The sequence below is a fragment of the Pimephales promelas genome, chromosome 24, assembly GCF_988280905.1.
Source record: "Pimephales promelas chromosome 24, fPimPro1.hap1.1, whole genome shotgun sequence".
NCBI lineage: Eukaryota > Metazoa > Chordata > Actinopteri > Cypriniformes > Leuciscidae > Pimephales > Pimephales promelas.
This window is the reverse complement of record NC_142792.1, coordinates 12,686,335-12,707,650: the sequence shown is the minus strand read 5'-3', so window position 1 is coordinate 12,707,650 and position 21,316 is coordinate 12,686,335. Positions and strand designations below refer to the sequence as shown.

Here is a 21,316-nt window from a genome sequence, read left to right as displayed (position 1 = left end):
AGAAAGTTGCAGCACTTGAGTTCAAGTAGTGTCCAAAATTCATTCAAGTATATTTTTCAGTGAGGCTAATCACACTAGTCATACTATAATATAAAACAGCATAGAGTAGTGCATATATATGTGAATTAGGGAGCAAAGTGTCTTGGCATTATGCTCATGCTTACATAATTTCATAATATACATGTAGATACATTTGTCTACACTGTCTGAACAAATGGAACAGATTTCATCACTTGACAAAAATTACAGCACAGTCAGTCCTAAATTGCAGATTTGAAAATCAAAACAGATTTGTTGTGTGAACAAACGCTAAGTGACAAAGTTAGCAAAAATACAGCAATTGATTATAGCACCTTTAATGTGAATATCAATCTTTGACAATAGTATGATTTTCTTAAATCATTTAGCCTATTTTATTAGCCAGTTTCCCGTCATTGTGTGAATCAGTTCTCCATTTCCCAGTAAGCCTCTGTGGAAAATGTAACAGCACTGACTGCTCTGCATTATAGGTCACAGTATGATGGTAGGTTCACTCCCACTGAGAGCTTAACCAGTGCCTCAGTTTTCCCTCACTCTGGGCATTTATCACTCAAACTCCTCACCTTCTTCATGTTTGAGGCAACTAAACAGTTTAGCAGAATCGCACCACTCAGATTCAATGCTGAAAACATCTGTGCTGCTGACAACAGTTATTAATTAAAAGGATGAGGTCTTCATCCATTTATTTACTTTGATTCCCTGCCCGACATGTTTCCCTTCAAATCCATAAAGTCCCCACGGCCCTCCACCTGAACTGCAGAACATTTTTCCCAGATTTTTCACTCATTGCATTCTCTCAAAGCAGTGACAGAAACTGCAGATTGCATCTGTTTCTTTTCAGACAGGATGGAGATAAAAACCAAGGCTCTTATATCATGCCTGCCCTTCCCCCTCGAAATGCCTTTCCAATGTTTCAGTCACTTAAGGCCAATTTTCTCCAGACATATACATCACAGGACTTCATGTGCTTATACATGTCTCCATTTTATAGACTGTATAGTTTCTCTTTGTGCTACATCTTGTTGGAGAATTAGCTTCAGGGCTTCAGAACAAATGAGCATGTGGGCTCCAACTTGTGGGACACCAATGTGGGTGCCTTGCAGAGGGAAAATAAATCATATATATGCTTACATGGGCCTGAAACATACTCCGCGCAAGTATGCAAACAATTTTATGTGTTGTTGCATCCTAAAATTTGTCCAAATTAAAATCAACAGGACTTGATTTTCATGCATTGTTCTCAACTTGTAATACTTCAATGATTGTTTCTGCCGTAAATGAATACATTATTAGCAAACTGTACGATTATATGTAGCCTACTTTTCTGAAATACATTACTTGGACACAGTACTAACCTCTGATAACAGATTACTCGAAATTGTAATGTAGACACATGCATTTTCTGTCAAGCTGCTTTGAAACGATATGTATTGTGAAAAGCGCTATACAAATAAATGTGAATTGAATTGAACTATTGTCGTTGCAGAGCAACAGATTGAAGACAATCTTAATGAGCAAGTTAGTTGAATTTAATGAAACTGTTGCATGCTTAAGCCGTGGTGCGTGGTTACTCTAGACTTTGAGCACACAAAATTTGTACGGAAACTGTGGCAGTCGTATCTGCGGTATCTTTTTGCCATAACAAATACAATAAACATATATTACTTCCAAAATGTAAAAAAATACAATCTTCTTAACTTTACTGCAAAAATATGCGCTCTTTTAATTCAGCCAAGAGGTCACGCCATGGTCACTCGTCCTCATGTGAGGCAGTGAGGCAGTGTTACTGGCCCTTTTAGACCCAAAACATATCAACTCAATGATGGAGTATTTATGTTTAGATGAACTATCCCTTTACCCATTTGTGACTGTGTGCATACTTAGTTAATGAAGAAAAATCAGACCCATCGATGAATAAAAAAAAATCTGTAATTTTATTTATCAAGATTCAATTTCCAAAATTGCTCATAAAAAAATACTAGACACAATACTGTACGTAAACATCAGCTGCATGAATTCTGATTAGACTGAATAAATCTGCCAGTCTAAATTATGCTGGAAAAACTATTTGTTCATGACAAAATAAAAAAAGTTCCCAACAACATCACAGTTTCTGCCTTAAGTCAGACGGATGATCTCATATTTCTTGGGTCCTCTGTAAGGTCTGGGCCCCAATTCTGAAGCCAGCTCCTCTTCGTCTATTACAGCAGTGAGCTCCTGGGCTGTGATGCCCGCCGGGTCAGTGCCAGGTGACTGGCCCAGCTGCTTGTCCTTAGGGCAGTCTGCGTTGTAGGTCTTCACGTAGTTTTCCACCGGCCAACCACGAAACTCTTCTGGTTCACTGCACACCAGACCTGTGTGGGACACACCGCGGTGGTGCTTCAGCCAGTAGATCAAGTAATGAATGTTGTAATCACAAATCCAGGGATTGTCCCCCAGAGATAATTTCTTCAGGAAGTACAGGTCCTCCAAAACGCCATATTGAAAAAATCGCAGGCTGTTGTTGGACAGGTCCAATTCTCCCAAGTGCAGGAGACCCAAAAAGGCAGCTACAGAAAACAGGAGGGAGAGAAAAAAAGTAAATAGATAGACTGTCTCTTCACTTTGCTTCAAAACGTTTTAAATAATGAATTAAAAAGCACAATATAAACAAATTACGACTAAAATAAAATTAAAATAAGTACAAATTAAACTGTATTGACTGCAACCATGATACTTTTGAATATCATAGAATTTAAACTCCCCCAGTTTTAGAAAATACATTGTGAAATATGTCTGGTTATGTGTTATTATAAATAGAATAGATTTATGTGATTTTATATATTTGTGATTTATACATGGTTTATGATTATATATATATATATATATAAATTATTGACTTAATAATTCAGTTAAACAGGGTTTTCATGCTTGAATGTTTAATAAACGCATTATTTTTCACTTTTTTTTTTTTTTTTTTTTTTTTACATTGCAACTCTCTAATTCCCAGTCGGTCAGTAACTCTCTGTTGAAGCCGCTTCTCCCAGAAAGCATAATGTGGTCTGGTTGTTTGGATGGACCAGTGTGTTGTCATTTGCTTCGAATGTGTTCGTGAATGTCACCCCTTACCATAACCACGTGTTTCACCACACTACTAACGCAACTCAACCAGATCTTTTGCATATGCCTTGGGCGGTAGCCTTTTTATTTAAATGAGGGATTTTGTGACGTACATTCCCTGAAGAAAACTCTAAACACTACAATCGAGGCGGTTCAGGGAGTTCAGAAACAGAGCTTACTGATAAAGAGAATAACTCCCTTTGGTGTGACTGTGACATTTCTGCTTTTAAACATTTTGGTACAATCTCCAAATAGATTTCCATCATAATTGCGTTACTTTTTTCTTCTTTTTTACTGATTACTCGTTATTTTCCGCATTTTAATTCAACCCAAATCATTTCTTTAATTAGAGTCTGAATGAATTACACATCTTTGACATTGACATGAGGGAAATTGTCTGTTGTTCAAGCTGTGCTCTCGCTGTGATCTCTGAGCTGACTGATGAACTAAACAGAAGGAAGACTACAGTTCTGTTGTGTGACTGAATCAGTGTTCATCTCTCTCAAGGGAACCATTAGATGACGCACCCTGCTGGTCTGTTCATTAGAAACAACTGACTGTGATTAAGTGCATTTTTTGAAGCAGTTTAGAAAGGCTTAAGTGTCTCATAATTATAGCAACATCAGCAAGTACTTAGTTTTTGTTTGTAGTTCCCTCTATGGTGAGAGAAAACGACTTATGTGAAATAGTCGAATACCAATAAATGTCTGAGAGAGCATTTTTGGAGTAGACTTGACTTAAAAATGCAGGCAGGTCAGGTAATTAAACACATGCCATGTATTATTATGTACAAAGGACTTTTGAAATGGATTTGCTTTAAACCAAACACAGTTGACTGCACAGTCTCTGATAAGATTTTCAGAAAGTTTAGGAACCCTTCACTCAGATTTGCTCTCAACCAACCCAGCTATGCTGTCTTTAACACTTTAGCCATCATTAAAGGTGTGGTATAATACCCTTTTTTACAAGATGTAAAATAAGTCTCTGATGTCCGTATGTGAAGTTTTAGCTCAAAATACCCCACAGATATGTTTGATAGCATGGTAAAATTGTCAGATGTTTATTGCTTTCTCCACAATAACAGCTTTTATAGCTGTGCTGTATGGTTGAGGCACGCTTTGATTTTTCTCATGACTACCTTTCAGAAAACCTCATAATTTTCTTAGGTCCTTCACCCACCCATTCCTTTTGATGAGTGATTGTGACACATACTATATAACACCTCATTTTTTGAGTCCAACAGAAAGGAAAGTTAATGATTTCCAGTCGACCAACCATGGATTTAACAACTGGTGTGGTCTTTTCAGTCAGTGCTTGACAAGATGCTTTTAAACTTTAATTTCTTAATTGAGACTATTGCACATTGTTGTACACCTGTGCTTTGTACATAATCTTTGTTCTTTTATCCCTCAACCATCAAATAAGTATACGTCTTGATGACTGGATTTTGTCGGCTCACCTGTGTCGATGCTTTCAAGACTGTTTCCACTCAGGTTCAAGAACTTTAGGTCTTTAACGCTTACAAACTCCTTTGGTCTCAGCTGCTTGATGTTGTTTCTGGATAAATCCAATCCCACAATATCCAGCGGGATGTCGGCCGGCACAGTTTTAAGGTCTGTGGAAGAGAGAGTTTATTATATGATCATGTAGGCCTACTGTAATGGTACAAATGTTGCTTCTTTTTGATTTCCAAGGGAATATTGTATAGTACAAAATTGTCCAAGTGCTTGCCAAATGATTTCCAGCAGGCTAACCATCACCATACATGGAAACATCTGCCATGACAATTGTATGGAAACATCTGCCATGACAATTGTTACAGTTGGTTCCTCGTTGGTGGTCTTTTAAAGTTATTTTCTCAGACTCTTTACTGATAATAGCATTGAAACTAACTAGTATGTGTATATGGATCTTAAATTTTACATGTGACAGTAATCATTGTGAAGGAGCTCTCTGTTTATTTTGGAAGAATCTGGGCACTCGAAAGCTCAACACAACACTTTTGAGGGCTCCAGCAAACCCTGCCTGGCCATATTTATTTATATGACCGCGGAGAGAGCTATTAAAATCATACACACGGCACACGTTTGGTGGTAACACTCGAAACTCTGCGAGACATCACTGTCTCTGTGATGTTCGGAAATGTTATCGCGGGACTCGTCAGCTTGACATGTGTGAAAGCTATGCAGCATGCAGAACAGATACAGCTGCAGTTCCCACTTGAACCCGCCAGAGCACCTGTTTTAAACCCCAGAGTGCCTTCAATGAGAGATCTTGCTCAGATTTGACATTTTGTAGTCTACATTTTTTGTTCTGTCGCCTATATAAACAGATTTATCCAGTTGCAACTAGAGTAGATTTTATACTACTTTACTGTTTCTCCGGGATCTGGAGGCTTCTGAGTTGTACTCAAAGAAATTAACATGCACGTTATTCTTGTAATTCAAGCAAAAGCTTTCCCAGAAGCTGAGCTCACTAATACTTGGATTTTAGTATCATGCTCTTGCCACAAGATTCCTGCACAGGCTTTCTGCGAAAGCCTTTTTAAAGCTGTCAAATAAATAGCCATTTATTCCTTAGGTCCCAGAACAGATGATGTAATGCTAAAAAAGTGTGACTTTTGATTCAGGATGCCTCCCTCAGCTCCAGATTGCTGATTCACTATTTCTGACAAGTGGAGAAGCCCAAATCCCACTGACTTCGAAACCCATCTGACTTCATTTAGTTCACATTGACTGTAATTTATCAGACACATTTTGCTTGCCTCATCTAACCCGACTCTGTCTTCGGCCTGGCTGCGTCTCTCGTCTTGTTATGAATGTCAGAACACGTTTAGCTAGTTTTTCAAAATAATAAACCTTACGTTACAAGATGGAGAACTCAATATTCATGTTCAGTAGATTTAAACTAAGGGTTGCAGATGATGTAAGTGAAAAATATGTGGTAAATGCCATTTTTAAGTTGCCAGTAGAGATCGTCAGATTTATCTTTTTTTTTTTTTTTTTTTTGGATTAATCAGTAATCTTTTGTAACAGAAATGTGCAATGAGTGGCATTGAAGTGTTTAATATATCAGTTCAATAAAACATCTGAGATTGATGGTATGTTTGACTTTCTGGGAAAAGAACAGATTTCTGCTTTCATTTAATTTCATATGAAGAGAAAAGTGTTGCAATGACAAAAGATTCTTTCAGGCAAGAATTATGTCTTCCCATTTTCTTTGCCATATCTTTCAGCCATCTCTTCTTCAGATAAATCCCCTCTTGTCTTAAACACTGTAAGAGACGCATATGACACAGACAGCATTGTTCTCGGATTCCCATGGAGATTTGCATGTATAGCCATAGAAATGTGTTTTTTCCTAAGACTTTTTTTTAGGGGACAGAGTCACAAGGAGATCTTATGTGCGCATTGCTTTACCTTCTGATAACAGTCTGAATATGACATTAATCTGTCCTTAGAGCAGGGTCTCCAGATGTTGAAGCTGGAAAGATACTCATTCCCTTTCCGCTAGTTCTCTGCATCTTATATTTCATGTTTCCAGGCGTTTCTTCCACTCTGCTTTGAATTAGAGTAACTTACCACATGCTGAGTCAGCAGAAATGATAAATCTTCTTAAAAATGTTTTTTTTTTTTTTCAGAGTGTTTATTGAGAAATAAGTTACACTACTACGGTACTGCAGAGTAACCACTAGAGTATGACACAGAAAAAAACTTTCAGTTCACTTAAAATAAACTGCTAATTTTCAAACTAACCCTGTTCATCTTTCTGTCAGATTTAATCGCATTTCATTTGGCAGCCTTCTTCACAAATCTTTCCATATTCATGTTTCATAGAAATGGAAAAATTACAGATAATCCAATAAACTGAGCTGTAGGCTACATTAGTGAGGTCGAACAGTTTAATTTTTAAAAATTGTTTTAGTGGGAATGCTAATCACTGAATAGAGTACCTAAAAGCTCTTTGGTAGACAGAATTGTTCATGATACCACCGTTAAGCCAAATGCCGCTTACTCTGTCTAAGTAACCCTTTTGTTTGTAGACACTTTCAGCCTCACAACATAAACTTAAAATACTGTGTGAACCTTTGCACTGGCCATTATGGTCAGTCAGTCACCATCATTTGCCAATTGTGAATGATTGGATTTTCTCAAACAAGGCCATGTGTTCTGTTACTTCACAACCCCAACTTCTCCCCAAATGTCCCTCTACAAAAGCAACATTGTTAGGCAATAAACAGATGTCTCACCTCTGTTCCTGCAGTCTAGACGGGGCACAGGGTGGACATAGGTGTGGCAGAGAGAGGTTGCATCAGACTTTATTTGTGAAGCCGGTAAGGTCTGATTCTTCTGCTGAGGGGAGCACAGCAGTTCTGCATCCAGCTTCTTCAGTTGCCTCCCCTCAAATTCCCTAGGCTCTGCACATCGTGCGTAATTGCCGATGTTACGGTTACTGGGCACTTGTATGAACCTGACCAGGGAGTCCAGCTGGCAGTCACACCTCCAGGGATTATCATGGAGTCGCAAGTACTTGAGTTGCGGCATGGGGATCAACGTGCCTTCGCTCGCCACCTGCAGACGGTTGTGCTGCAGCAGCAAAGTGGTGAGACTGCTCAGGCCGTTGAACGCTCCCTCCTCTAAGCGGGAGATTTCATTCTGTTGGAGATCCAGGCTCCTCAGGTTCCGGAAGTGACTGAAGGTGTTGTCTCGCAGCACCTGAATCCTGTTGCGTGCCAGCTGCAGGTGGTGAATGTCCTCCGGCCAGCCCAATAGTACCGCTGTCAGTTGGCGCTCTTGGCAGTCAAAGTACTTTTCCCCATTGACTGAACTTTCCTTGCAGTCTGCAGCAAACCGCTTGACTGTACTTGAACGTTTTCGACTCCGCACTCGAAGTCCTTTCCCACCCTTTCGTGCATCAGCCGCCCAGATAACCAGGCACAGCAGCAGCAGCAGACCGCAGAGCAGCCGCATGGCAAAAAGCAGCAGCTGGGTAAACCAGTCAAGAGAAGTCTCAGCGTAACCTCTATGAACCAAGCGCTTCCCTTTGTCAGAGTGAGAGGGCACAGCTGCAGTCCCTGAGAAAAGGCAAAGGAAATGTAAATAACTGCACAGCACAGCTGTTTTCTGAACAGAGGGAGAGGAAGTGAAAAGAACCTTTATCTAACTGTAAATTCATGGGTAACACTTTACTTGAAGGGGTGTGCTTAAGACTAACATGACACCTTAATAATCATGACATGACATATATGAATATGAAGGAGGGTTTGTGCATGTTTGTGACAACTATCATTAAGTGTTATTCGCTCAGTTATGACATTTTTATGCAAATATGACATTGTTTGAGATGCCTTTGTTATTACACCTTGACATAAACCAATACATCATAACCTATCAGTGTCTTTGTCACGACAACTTGACATTACTAAGACAACACAACCTGTTATAAACATGACAGATTAATTATCTAACTTAAGAAACCACCTAGCTTTATTGGTTAACATTACATTAAACTGTCAGGTGGTTGGTTTTGACATTGGCTGTCATGAAGCCATTATAACTTTTTAATGACAAATTCAATTACCACCGTAGTTGAGGTCACGAAAAATATTCATGACACAGTTATAATGCCTCATGATAGCCAATGTCAAAGCCAACCACATGACAGTTTAACTTAATTTAATGTCAAGTTGTCATGACAAAGACGTTATGATGTTATTGGTTTATGTCAAGATGTCATAACAAAGACATCTTAAACAATGTCATATTTGCATTAAAAATGTCATTATTGAGCAAAAGACACTTAATGACAGTTGTCATAAACATGCATAAACCTTATTTCATATTCAAGACATATGTCATGTTTGACATATGTTCCAAGTTGATTTTTATGGCATGGCTGTGATGTAGTTCCAGGTTTGTGGACTGCACTACATTTCAATATCACTTTGCCACATTCTTTCCGAATTACTAAGAGTGGCGGCTTGGGTCATAAAAAAGTAGATAAACACAGGATCAGTAGTGTAAACTACTGAAAAATATCTTGAAATAAACACATTACAGACAAGTACGTGCAACTGTGATATAATTTTGTAAAGTAAGCATTGAATTATTGAAATGAATGCACACCTGACATCCACTTTTTGTCATGACGGCACTTCCACCTTGGTTATCCATTAATGATCAACAACTGATTAGCCAATCATAAATTGTTCCGTAAGGAAAACTTCTTAAACTTTCATTACTGCATGTCAAGGATTACTGCAGCCTAATGTAAAATATGATTCAAAATTAATTAAAATATTTGGATAACTGCTTTCCCCAGTGATTGCATAAAAAACAGAATGAGCTACAACCCGAATTATGTCATAATCCCTTTCACGAGCCCACACCCTGCTATGTCAATATTTTTCTTGTGGCTATGCTACATTTTATTTGTAACAATGGAACATTAGTCATCTTCATGTTTTCTCTTGCATTAATGTTATAATTACCTCCCATAGCCTGAGTGTGTGCAATAGCATTTTGTGCAATTTCTTTTCTTTTTTTCTTTTTTTTTTTTTTGTGAGGAGACATCTATTAGCCATATGTTGTTTGACTTCCTCAAAAGTAAAGACTGGCTCTGTAGCACCTTCAGAACATTGCTTTGCTTGTTTGAGTAGTTCTGTGTGTCAATTAAGATGAAAGGGATTGTTCACAGTTCTATTAGTCCTCCTATGAGACAACAGTGTGCTATTTAGAGCACTTTTAATTTGCTTACAGAAGAAACAGGACCAAGCTGGAAGGGTAGATCTAGTAAAAACACATATGCTGGACTGTTTTCATTGTGCCGCCAGCCTCATCTTTCTGTTTGTAGTGAGTCTTCTGAACTCCTGCCTAAAAATCTGTTATGAAAAAACTGTTGTGTAACTCGCTGATGAACGATTCATGACACTAGCACTCATTGGTCCTTCTCACTAACAGATATCAGTGCAAATCAGAAATTCACAGGTGGATTTTAAGGCTTCAGGGCTTTCCCTGTCTTTCAAGACAATGTAAAACTACTAACAGGTCTTGGCAAGTCTTGAACTTCTGAGAGGCCACATACACTTAGGTTGCTTTACAGCTTTCAAAGATGCATCACATTAATTTAAATAGTAGAAATTGTATTTGCAGGAACTGTTCCATGTTCTTTCTTTCCAGTGATACAATTATATGACTGACATCATGTGAACACACGTGATAATTACTTAGCCTTTTTTTTTTAATTTGATATTTTTTCACAAATGTGTCGCCCAATGGACAATATTCTTATTGCAAACTATAAGTGCATATTGTGACAGATTGCAATGCATTGCTATGCAGTTTCATCTTACCAAAGAAAAATGGAAATGTGAGATTTGCAGAATTACGCTTAAGAAAAATTTTTAAATCTTGATATTTTGATGTTGAAATTATAATTTTTTTTAAATACTTCTTTAATGTTGAGATCTAGAACAGATTAAGTCAATTATCACAAGAAATATTATAAAATATGGCCTTTTAATTTGTTCTAATTGATCTGAGACCAGTCTCAATGTGCCTTGGCTACATGTGTGATCCGATCACTGAAACGCATGTTAATCCCAGGTATGAAGAGAGCCTGTGCGAATTTCTGTCTGAAACATATAAGCTCTGCTAATGGAGCGGACATTAACAGAAAGCAGTTAGCACTTCAGGTGAACAAACCAGTATAATGAAGCCCTTGTGTGAGACCCTGGCTGCCATGATGGCCTTGGTTTACTACAATAATAGAAAGAAACGCGAACCAAGGGATGGAAAGCTTCGATGGGAAATGGAGAAGAACACAGGCACTGTTCGCTGTCCAACATGAGCGGGGAGTGTGTATTTTCTTTTCATCTCCAATCTTTTTTTTAATTTCCATGCCACCCAAATTCCAGGTTTACTACCCAGTGTGTTCAGAAGAATGCTCCTGATTATCTCAGGTCCAAAGTTAAGGTTAGAGACCTTGAGAAGAATTTACCCATCCCCCGTGTAGATCCCAGTTATCAGGACAATGTGTGTGAGAGAGAAGTTTACATGGCCAGCAGTGCTTAATTAAAACCATTTGAACTTCCTGCACTGGGAAGAAAATACTTTTTTTCTTCTATCAGAGTGTTTTCCTGAATTGATTTTAACTCAGCCTTTAAAAAAACAATGACACAATGACTAAATCTCTATTTAAATGAACCTAAATGAAACCCAGGCTTCCACACTTATTTAAGCAGAGGAACCCTTGGACTCACATAGACCAACATAAAAAATAAAAAAAATAAAAAATAAAAAAATCAATACTTTGTCAGTACTTAAAAAATATATATATACCGGTATATATAGAAGAACACAAACATGATTTTAGACTAATCACCCAGTCTTTGCTTTTTTTTAATCAGCATGTAGAGTTAGACAGTCTTGCTCTGAGACACAATTGATAAATAAACTTTTCACATAAACTGGCTCCAGCCAATGCCCTGATCCCAGCCAAAATTACAATTGCAGGAAGCATGCAAGCCCTCTGTTACAAAAGTGCAGTCCAGTGCACAACTTACTGAACATCCATCAGCACTGGCATTGCGGGAAAGATTTCATTGTATGTAAACTACACACATGCAAACACACACATGTATAATTTAAGTTTTTTAGATACCTGTGCACAGGGAAATGCATCCGAAAACTCATCCAATCTGGATATGTCCTGTTAGCTTATCTTTTTGTCCTGTCATGAGCTTTGTATGGTGCTGGATGCCTGAACTCTGTGTGCTGCTCGGTCTGACTATGTGTGTGTATATGCATGAGAATATGTGTGTGAGGCTCAGTGCAGCCCCCAAGCTTGTGCCTGGTTTTAAATTACACGCTGCGTCTCTGTGCAGGCGAGCAGATCCACATGTCCCGTTTACAACTGTACCGCCTCCAGGCTTCCAGCACTTTGTGAGTCTTTTATCAGTCTGATGTCAAAAGAGACAATGAGGCAACCCCATTCAAACAAGGTGGACAGTATTTTTCTGTGTATATATATATATATATATATATATATATTTTTTTTTTTTTAAAGCAGTGGTTCATCCAAAAAATGAAATTATGTTCTGATGTGCCAAAAATTGTAAATAAATTGAATCAGTTCATCTAGGTCACAAAATTTAAACAAAATCTGATTCTCAAGTTCACTAGTTTGAACTCACAAGCAATACATTATTCAAAATTATTCTTTGATGTTTCAGGGGAGAATGAAAGTTGTACAGGTTTGGAACAACATAAGAGTGGTTAAATGATGAGAACTGTCTTGCGTTTATTAGATGCATTTTACATTTTGTTCTCAGAGTTGTGTAAAGATGAAACATGAAATTTCCACAAAATGAAAGAACTGCTGCATCTTGCTTTGTAAATGAAACGTGTTTGAAGCTCTAGGAGACTTACTTGCTTTTATCTCAGGCATGCCTTTGGGGCTTTTTTTCCCATATATGTTTGTTATATTACCTCAAAAATGAACAGCACTTACCCCTGTGAAATATTACCTGCCCTGCTGAAAGGACTTTGATGTGTCCATTCTCAAAAGAGGTTTGTAAATGTTTTTCACTAAACCAAATAAGAACAATTCCTGACATGTTGGTCATACTGAGGAGCACATATTAGACAAGAACATGTGACAGAATTCTCATTCACTTTCAAACTGTTTTTTCTCTGGTATTTTTGTGTTGTTGTTGTTGCTGCTGTTGTTTTCTTCAGTGAAATATCTGAAACAGCCCTAACACAACTGTAAACTTTAAAATATCATTTAATTTAAATGTGAAATCCAGGCCTAGAAAAGTCATGAAAATTCAAATAATCCTAAATGGGCTGTGGACATTTTATAGTCTTTTGGAGTATTATTTTAATTTCTTGAGCTAGAAATTGAGCTAGAACTAGTCATTTTTGGCAGGTCCATTTTTTACACTCTGAACCATTCCAAATATCCATCCTGGACTGCATTTAAAAGCTAGAACGCTTTGACCTGTATATTACTATACTAACCGCCTAACTTTGGGCATAGGCCACGAACAAGAGCTCTCCAGTCATCCCAGTCCTGGGCCAACTTCTCTAACTGTACTTATGTGTGGCCAGAACTCTGCATCCAGGTCACGGCACCAGCTGTTCCTTGTCCTGCCGCTCTTCCTTTTCCCTTGTGGGTTCCAAAAGAGGGTGTGTCTTACTTACTGTGCTTGATACAGGCTTGTGTAGGGTATGGCCAACCCATCTCCAACGTCTTTGGAGGATCTCTTCCTCAATACGCTACTGTTCTGTTCGCTGCCACATCTCCAGGTTACTGATGGTGTCCGGCCAGCATACCCTTAGGATTCGTCTGAGACAGGTGTTAATAAAGGACTGGATTTTCTTCATGGTAATGACTGTTGTTCTGCAGGTCTCTGCACCATAGAGTAGAACAGGCTTTATCATGGAGTTAAAGATCCTGATCTTGGTGTTCCTAGGCAGCTCAGAAGATCCCCAGACTTTCTTCAGGTGATGGGAAACTGCCCTTGCCTTTCTTTCAAATCCACACTTTCACATCCTCCTCTTTCCCTCCCCACTTGTCGACTACGCTGCCAAGATGAAGCTTTCTACTTCCTCTAGTCCCGAGGAAGCCGTGTTGTTGTCTTTGAGGATTTTGCTCTTCCCTTTGTGTATAATAAGTCCAAGGCTTGAGTCCTAGGGATGATGTTGGTCTTCTCTTGCATTTGTTGCTGCTTTTGGGAAAGAAGTGCCAGGTCATCAGCAAAATTGAGGTCATCCAATTGTGTCCAAGGTATTCATTGGATGCCAATTGGTTTTCTAGGCATCTTCATAACCCAATCTAAAGTATTTCCAACAGGAAAAGGATGGGTGACTGTAGGCATCCTTTTCTTTTCTTCATCATTTTCTTTTTTGTTTGCATGGACACAGTGCTTCCATAGGGATATGATTAATCAATTTAATTTTTATTAATGGTCGTCTGAGGTTATTAAAATATACTGAATTTTAAAAAATGTCATGTTAGACAGTGCAATGGATAATTTACTGTATTATTATAATTACTAATGTGTAAAAAATACCCAGTGGGTTTAAACTATGGCCGGAGCTGGATTAAAAAACGGATTCTTGTTTTCGCCATGTTTAGTTGCACAAGACATGATGTAATCAAACATCCCAGGAATAGGAAAATTTTGTCATGAAGATAAATTCGGACATTCTCCTCAAACCTTGTTCTTAAACAGACATTGCAAGAAAAGCACAATGAAAAACGAATGTTAGGAATTAGCCAGACTTAACTCAGACCATATTTACCAAATAATCAAATTATGCATGCATCACTTTGTATTGTTGGGACAATAGTCCTTGTCCATTTTTCAAGTTAGAACATGTTGTGTTTTGTCTCTTTGAGGCAGAAGTGAAGAGTGATGGCAGATTTGATTTGCACTAAACAAACGTCATAACAACTTTTGTCTACAACTTTCTGGAGGGACCTTAATTGTAACCACTAAAGTTTAATTAAATTGCAACAAAATCAGATCAACATTTGTTTTTAATGAGCAAATTAGGCACATAAAAATGTGCTTGTTTTTCTTTTAAGCATCTTCTTTCATGCACTTTAATAAAAAAAAATGAAACAATTGGTTTTGTTTTAAATTTGTTTTAAGGGACTTAATTTATGGTTGGATCATGTGAAGTACTGCAAACAATAATACTGTACATTCTTTTAATCTGTTTGACGGCAAACCCTTCATCATGACCTTTTATCTTTTAGTCCAGACAAAACAGTTTAATTTGAACTGAGAACTAAAAGTTTATGTATAAAGCCACGTTCTGGTTTTCCAATGATTGAAATGATGCAGCTGCTGAAGGGGGCATTACGACTTTGGGATAGATATCAATGTGTCTCTCACACGCATTACATTCTATCTACCATGAACAGAGCCCAAAAAGCAATGTCAAATGTATGTGTGTGTGAGAGAGAGCGCTTGAGGGAGAAAGAGTGAACAAGTGGATTTGTATGTCTTGCTGATATTATGCAGAACGAATTTGGTTGGCAACTATAGCAAACTGGCAACAGATCCAGTGGACCAGTTTCCAGAGCCGTTCCTCAGCAATATTTGTGCCAACTTGCTTTCAGCTTCCAAATTCAATGTTCCTGTTACAAAGCCATTATTGTTGTTTCGAATAGTCGATTATTTAATAATCGCACCTTTATGTTCTATAGATACACAATTGTCATTTAAATGTAATGACAAATCATGAAGACAGTTCATGAGATCAAAACTTAATTTGAGTTTTCCATCAATTTTTACTTAACATTACTGTGTGCAGCTGGATGGGATCATATCTCAGCAACTTATAAAGTGTAAGTCTGTGTCTATGTATCACCAAGCTCCACATGTCTCGTATTTCATTTTTCTTCCTGAGTGTGTCAGGAGTGAATGAAGTGCTGTAAATGTGTTTTCTTTCTTAAAGTAAAGGTTATACTTCATGCGGACATCTAGCCTGGTTGCTTTTTAAAACCAAGATTCTTTTTGGTGGAAATCATATTGAGCAGATCTGTTCTGTTTAGGTGCTGGGTTCAAGGTCAGATCTTTAAATGTTGTTTTGAGCGCAAAGAAGTACTGTAGTTCAATAAAAAAATAAATAAATAAAAATTCCAATCATTTACTAGCATGTCATTCCAATCTGTAAGAATTTTTTGAACATTTTAATGATTATTTCCAGTTGATCTGGTTCACTGACCTGGTCTGAATGATCAAAAATCAGAATGACCTGGTTCTTGAGTTTAACTCGAGGCTTTTTAAAATTGTAAAATTTGGTCTGTTTGCTCACAAAAATATTTTGAGACTTCACAAGTCATATTTAAATTATCTAAATTTATTGTACTTTTGTGGAAATTGTCTTTGTTTCATTTTGTGTTCCATGGAGAAAAGAAAGCCATACTGTTTGGAATGGCATGGAGATGATGAGTAAAAGTCGAAACATTTATTTTCTTAGCAATGGCAAGTCTTCATTGGCAGGAGCAGCATAGGCAGGTCAAATATGTCAAGGCTGAACATGATGCACATAAATGCACCTTTAAGAAGTAAAAAAGTACAAAGATGCCCTAGGGTGCTGCTCCAGAGACAAGCTGTTGTATCCATAAGGGTACAATTTTTTTCACCCTTTTTTTTCTGTGTGAAAGATATTCTTATATCACAGGATACAGGGGCTATGTCTTCTTTTTGTCATTCTTCTCTCAATTCAGAGCACGTCTCTACAGGTCTGGATTAATAAATGCTGCATAGCTCAGACTCCAGCTAAACCTGCTTCTGCTAGTCAGTTTCTAATTAGAGACAGAAAATATCCAAGCACAACAGTTTAATCAAAATTCTTCGACACAACCTCTTCCTGATGTTTGTGTCAGAACACATTGACTGTAGGTTGAAACTACACCTAAAAGTTCAAAGCATTCAGGAAAGGCTTGGATACTGAAAATAATTGTATTGTTCTAATTACCCAGATCCTGAAGAGGACCTCACTTTCTTGTCCCAATATGTTACACATGTTTTGGACTGTATGGAAGCAAAGTAATTGGGACTTGTGTCACATCAACATGTGCTAATTGTTGGACAAATGTGTTCCTCATTACAGCCTTATAAAACAAGGCCAGGCAGACCACAGCCAGACACCCTGCATGGCGGTTTTATTTGTTATAGATTCCAAACAGAGCTGTGATGAAAGACCTCAAGTAGACCATCCCATTTAAAACCAAACCAGGTTCGGTTTCTTTTTGTACCCAAGAGAGAAATCACTGGATTGGGTTTAGATCAGGAATAAACGCCCAAAATGATCTTTTGAAGATTTCCACCAGCATAGTGAACTGGATGCTGGTCCCCAGCATGAGATACTGGTGAGAGTAACCAACTAGTCACCCTGGGTCAACCAGAATCATCAAAAATCTATTCATTGCACGTGTGAAGAGCCCTTAGTATGGCTTATTTTGCAAGGAATGCAAGCAAATGAAGTTAATGAGCAATACCAGGATGATTTATGCATATGGGATAACCTCAAAAGCACATTTCTTTCAAATTCATCTTCCTTTCATATTGTCACTGCAAATAAGATAAACCTCGCACACAGTTTATTTTCTAGATTGGGGGACAGACAAGGTGGATAAGGAAGTGTGTCAAAGTAAAGATATGGTGGGAGCTGGGAGGATTTTAACAACCAAACACACTCTTTTCCCTTTTCAAGTGTTCGGGACTCTTTGGCTGGCTGCATGATGTTTCTACAGAATGAACTGAGTGTGATTTGTTGCAAGAGAAACTGGATTCACTTCTAATTCTTTGAAAAATTAAACCTTTGCCAGATTCCTTCTGTATGTCTGACGTCACCCCTAAAGATAAACAACATAATGTCTAAGGTACCATTGCTTGATTTATTTTTAGAGGATGATTTATGTAACTGCAAAGCCTCAGTATACACACTTTGTTTTCACAGATGTGTGGTATCCACTTTCTCCGCCACTCTTAAACCTGTGCATGACAGATGTTTAATGGCAAGACACTTTTCTTTTTTATTCTACGTAGACAAAGCAAACTTTATCTGTACAAAAAATCTAGGAAAATCGTATTATTTTTGCATTATTTCTAATGAACTGTGAAGTATCTGTATTTTAAGATGACCACAAAAAGGATTATGGATTTAAAGGTGAAGTGTATTTTTACTTCACCATAAAATGTCACCAACCGAAATGGGAATTTTCCACTCCCTCACCTTATAAATGAGAGAAGTCAAATAAAGACCACCCCTAATCCCGCCCCTAAACCTACCCTCACTGGGGTTCAAAACCAATACGAAAACATACGAATTGAGTGGGATGTTCCCTAACAATATACCGCTACTCAGGTATTTCAAACAATTTTTTTTAACCCCTATGCGAAGAATGAAAAAGAACGTCGCATGTGAGTATATTGGGGCCTTTATCATCCAGAAATGCTGATAAAGACATTATTTTAATTACCTCAGAGAGAGGAGCAGATCAAGGCGCCTGCTATCCAAATGTTATTTCCTGTGTTATTTCTATTTTGAGGACTTGTTTATAATTTCTAAAGGAATTTCAATCAGTTGAAGGTTCCGCTGTGGAAAAGCAAGTGGACCCACTTAGGATCCAAATGGCTCACACCTGGCAGAACCTTCCCATTCCCTCAATTTGTCAAGTTAAGGGGGCACAGGAGAGGGGCAGAGATTAACACACAGTTCAGTTAACAAGAGCCCAAAAGCCCTGGCACACTTTTTTTAGGTTCACACAAGAGTCATTATGTCTGAAAATGAGGAGTGACATCCTGTGAAGACATATTCTGCCTACAATGAAGGTGCATGCATGGGAACACAACGGCTGCAATCCTGCTTAAAGTATAGTCTTTATCCCTGGTCTAATCTCTGTGTATGTATGGGAACTAAAGCTGGGGTGCACAGGAGACCTGACTTGTTTGTTGATAGATTTAACATGCTGATTTTGTTGCTTCCTTGTCTGTGCTCTCCCTCCTGAAAGGAAACATACTTGCAGTGTGATGTATGCATGCAGGGGAAGAAGCAGTGATTCACAAACATCTGTAGAGCAGCTTTACGGTGTTGGTGCATGTCTGTGTGTATGTTTTAGCCTATGAGACTGTTATAGCTGTGATGTGGCGCCAGTGTTGTGGTTTCCCCATCTGTATTAAAATATGATTGAATGACTCACCCATAGCACAGACAGTAAAGTACCACTCTAAACTTTATAGACTTGAACATATAGACTTTTACTGGACAACATTTGCACTTTCAGACAAGGATCAGTGACACTCGGGATGTGTTTTAAGATGTCTTTGAATATATGTATATATATATATACATTGAATATACGCATAATGAAAGCATGTGCTCATAATTGAGAAGCGGAAAAAGTACATTTAAGTTCTGAGTAATATTAATTAGCAACATGTATTGGGTTAGGGTTTGGTTTAGGGTTTAGTTGTATGTAAATATATATATATTTACTGTCATTATAATTTGAATTCTGTCATCTAATTAAAGATCATTATGTTGATTGAAACTCTTATGGCCCGTTCACACCAAGAACGATAACTATAAATAAAACAAACTATATTACACTCTAAAAATGCTTGGTTGGGTTGTTTTAACCCAACTTTGGGCCAAATAGGGACAAACCCAAACAATGGGTTAAATGTGAAAATTAAAAAATGTAACCCAATTGTCCATATTTGACCCAAAGTTGACCCAACATCAGCGGACAAAATCGTTCTGTGTAATTTATTCTAAGCACTGCTGCAAGTTTTGCCATTTGCCGCTTTAATTGCTCGAGCTCTTTAAAGCGGAGTGGATTCTGATTGCTCAATGTTTTTTGGTACACTGCTTTTAATTTTATGCTTGTGGGTAAGCTGAAAGTAAAGGTTGCATGATCTTGACTTGTGGGAACACAGCATGACTCGGGCTTGCCTTGACTTGGAGCTTTAGCTTCCATTGTTCAGTTGTATACATCTATGAATCTATATTATAAACCAGAAAAAAGGCAGAGACTGAAACGTATAGGAGAGAAATGCAAGTGAGAGAGGTTTGGGGGTATGATTAGAGGCCCATTCCTTCGTCACCATGTTCATGGGGAGATTCACTCAGCTGGGTGAGTAAAACTGAAACATCTGAGTTCATTTTGCAGATAATAAACATCAAAGGTTTGGCAGAGCTTGCCAGTCGGATGAGATTGGGAACTGCCAGAGGGACCAGAAAAGGAACATTTGATCGTTTATGAATGCCATTGCAACAGGTTACAAAATATCAAATTACGTAATTTTTTCATTAATTAAAAAAAGGTAGCACAAACAAATTTTTCACACTTCACAAAACAATGGATACACATTAACAATGCCTGTTGTTCTGTCCGCAAAAATCAGCTTGAGACCATTTCGATAAATGGCATTGAAAAAAAAAATGTGTAGAGAAAAAGTTACTGAGAACATTTTTAGCTTCTTTTGTTTGCACTTTGATATTTTGCTAATGTGATCATGTTCATACATCAAGTGTGACTTAAATGTCCTCTTACTTTTTTGGTGTCACTATGTACTGCATATTCATATCAACAAAGTTATAATTCTTTCTGGATATTTAAAAGCAAAGGGCTTTAAAATGTTTGGAAAATTGTTGGGATATTCTCTCCTTGCCTCCACAATTCTGCAAAACCTTAAACCACAGTTCTCTCCATACATCTATAAAATTGGTTTTATAGTTTCTTTTACCCTATCTTTTGAAAGCTCTGTGGTTTTTCCATTTAAAAGCGAGATGTTGGCACAGCTATGTCGAATGAATTAAACAGTGAGCAGTTGTAACATGGCTGCGAACAACTCTTAAAAACCAACCCTTGCCAAAGAAATGCTGACAAAGCATTTTTCATTTTTAATAAAAATAAAGTTAAGCCGAGTTTCACCTACAAAATATATGAATCTAGAAAAACAGTAACTATATTTATAAACTATATGTGGAATGTGAGAGTTCAAGTTCCCAAGCAGATGCAAGCTGGAATTGTTCCAGAATGGTTAACTTGTCGGGCAGTGTGTATATGATAAACTAAGAACCTCCCTCAGCATCTGGTTTCATTTGACCTTAAATAGATGACCCGTTGCTGTATACTGTGGTTTTCTTTGTTACTGGTGTCTGTCCATCTTTCTGTTGATCAATGTTTTCATGAGTTCAACTTGATAGTAAACAGATCTCCAGCACAGTTATCTCTGCAAGCAATTAGTCAACTAAGATGATTGACGATTTACAACTGAAAGTCTCATAGCATTAACATTGGTTTTCTGAGATTAATGAATGATTTCTGAATTTGTAAACCTTAAAAACTTGGGGAAATATGCAACAAATGACAAGTTTATTTGTAAACATTTGTGAGATCAAAACCTTATTAGATCCTCATAATCCCAGCTGCTGAAACCCTATCAAAGATTGTCAAACATAACAGTGCAGTACAATCCTAAAAAGGGTTGATGAAGGTGATGGATCAGATTCTCTCTTTTTAAAATGCACTTGTTTACATCGCTTTAGAAGATCACTTGGTTACATTCAATTTTATTTTGCATACAGCAAGTAACATGAATAAGTCAACACTAAGACATTCTCAATGTTTCCAGTGTCGAGAACAA

General features: G+C 37.7%; 1 protein-coding gene across 1 annotated transcript; it reads right to left on the bottom strand.

The window, feature by feature from the left end:
- Positions 1-1,950: 1,950 nt before the first annotated feature.
- On the bottom strand, positions 1,951-11,974 carry lrrc17 (leucine rich repeat containing 17). The gene is made up of 4 exons (XM_039668287.2): positions 11,800-11,974; positions 7,388-8,212; positions 4,598-4,753; positions 1,951-2,588 (listed from the first exon to the last, which is right to left on the bottom strand). Exons 2-4 carry the CDS (start codon positions 8,106-8,108, stop codon positions 2,158-2,160), a joined length of 1,308 nt encoding a protein of 435 aa, XP_039524221.2. The 5' UTR covers positions 8,109-8,212; positions 11,800-11,974; the 3' UTR covers positions 1,951-2,157.
- Positions 11,975-21,316: the final 9,342 nt, after the last annotated feature.

Coding starts and splice junctions, on each gene's coding strand:
- lrrc17 (XM_039668287.2), bottom strand. CDS start 8,108: ATGCGGCTGCTCTGCGGTCTGCTGCTGCTGCTGTGCCTGGTTATCTGG. Junction 4,754..7,387: donor TCTAGACTGCAGGAACAGAG/GTGAGACATCTG, acceptor TCTCTTCCACAG/ACCTTAAAACTGTGCCGGCC. Junction 2,589..4,597: donor TCTTGAAAGCATCGACACAG/GTGAGCCGACAA, acceptor TGTTTTCTGTAG/CTGCCTTTTTGGGTCTCCTG.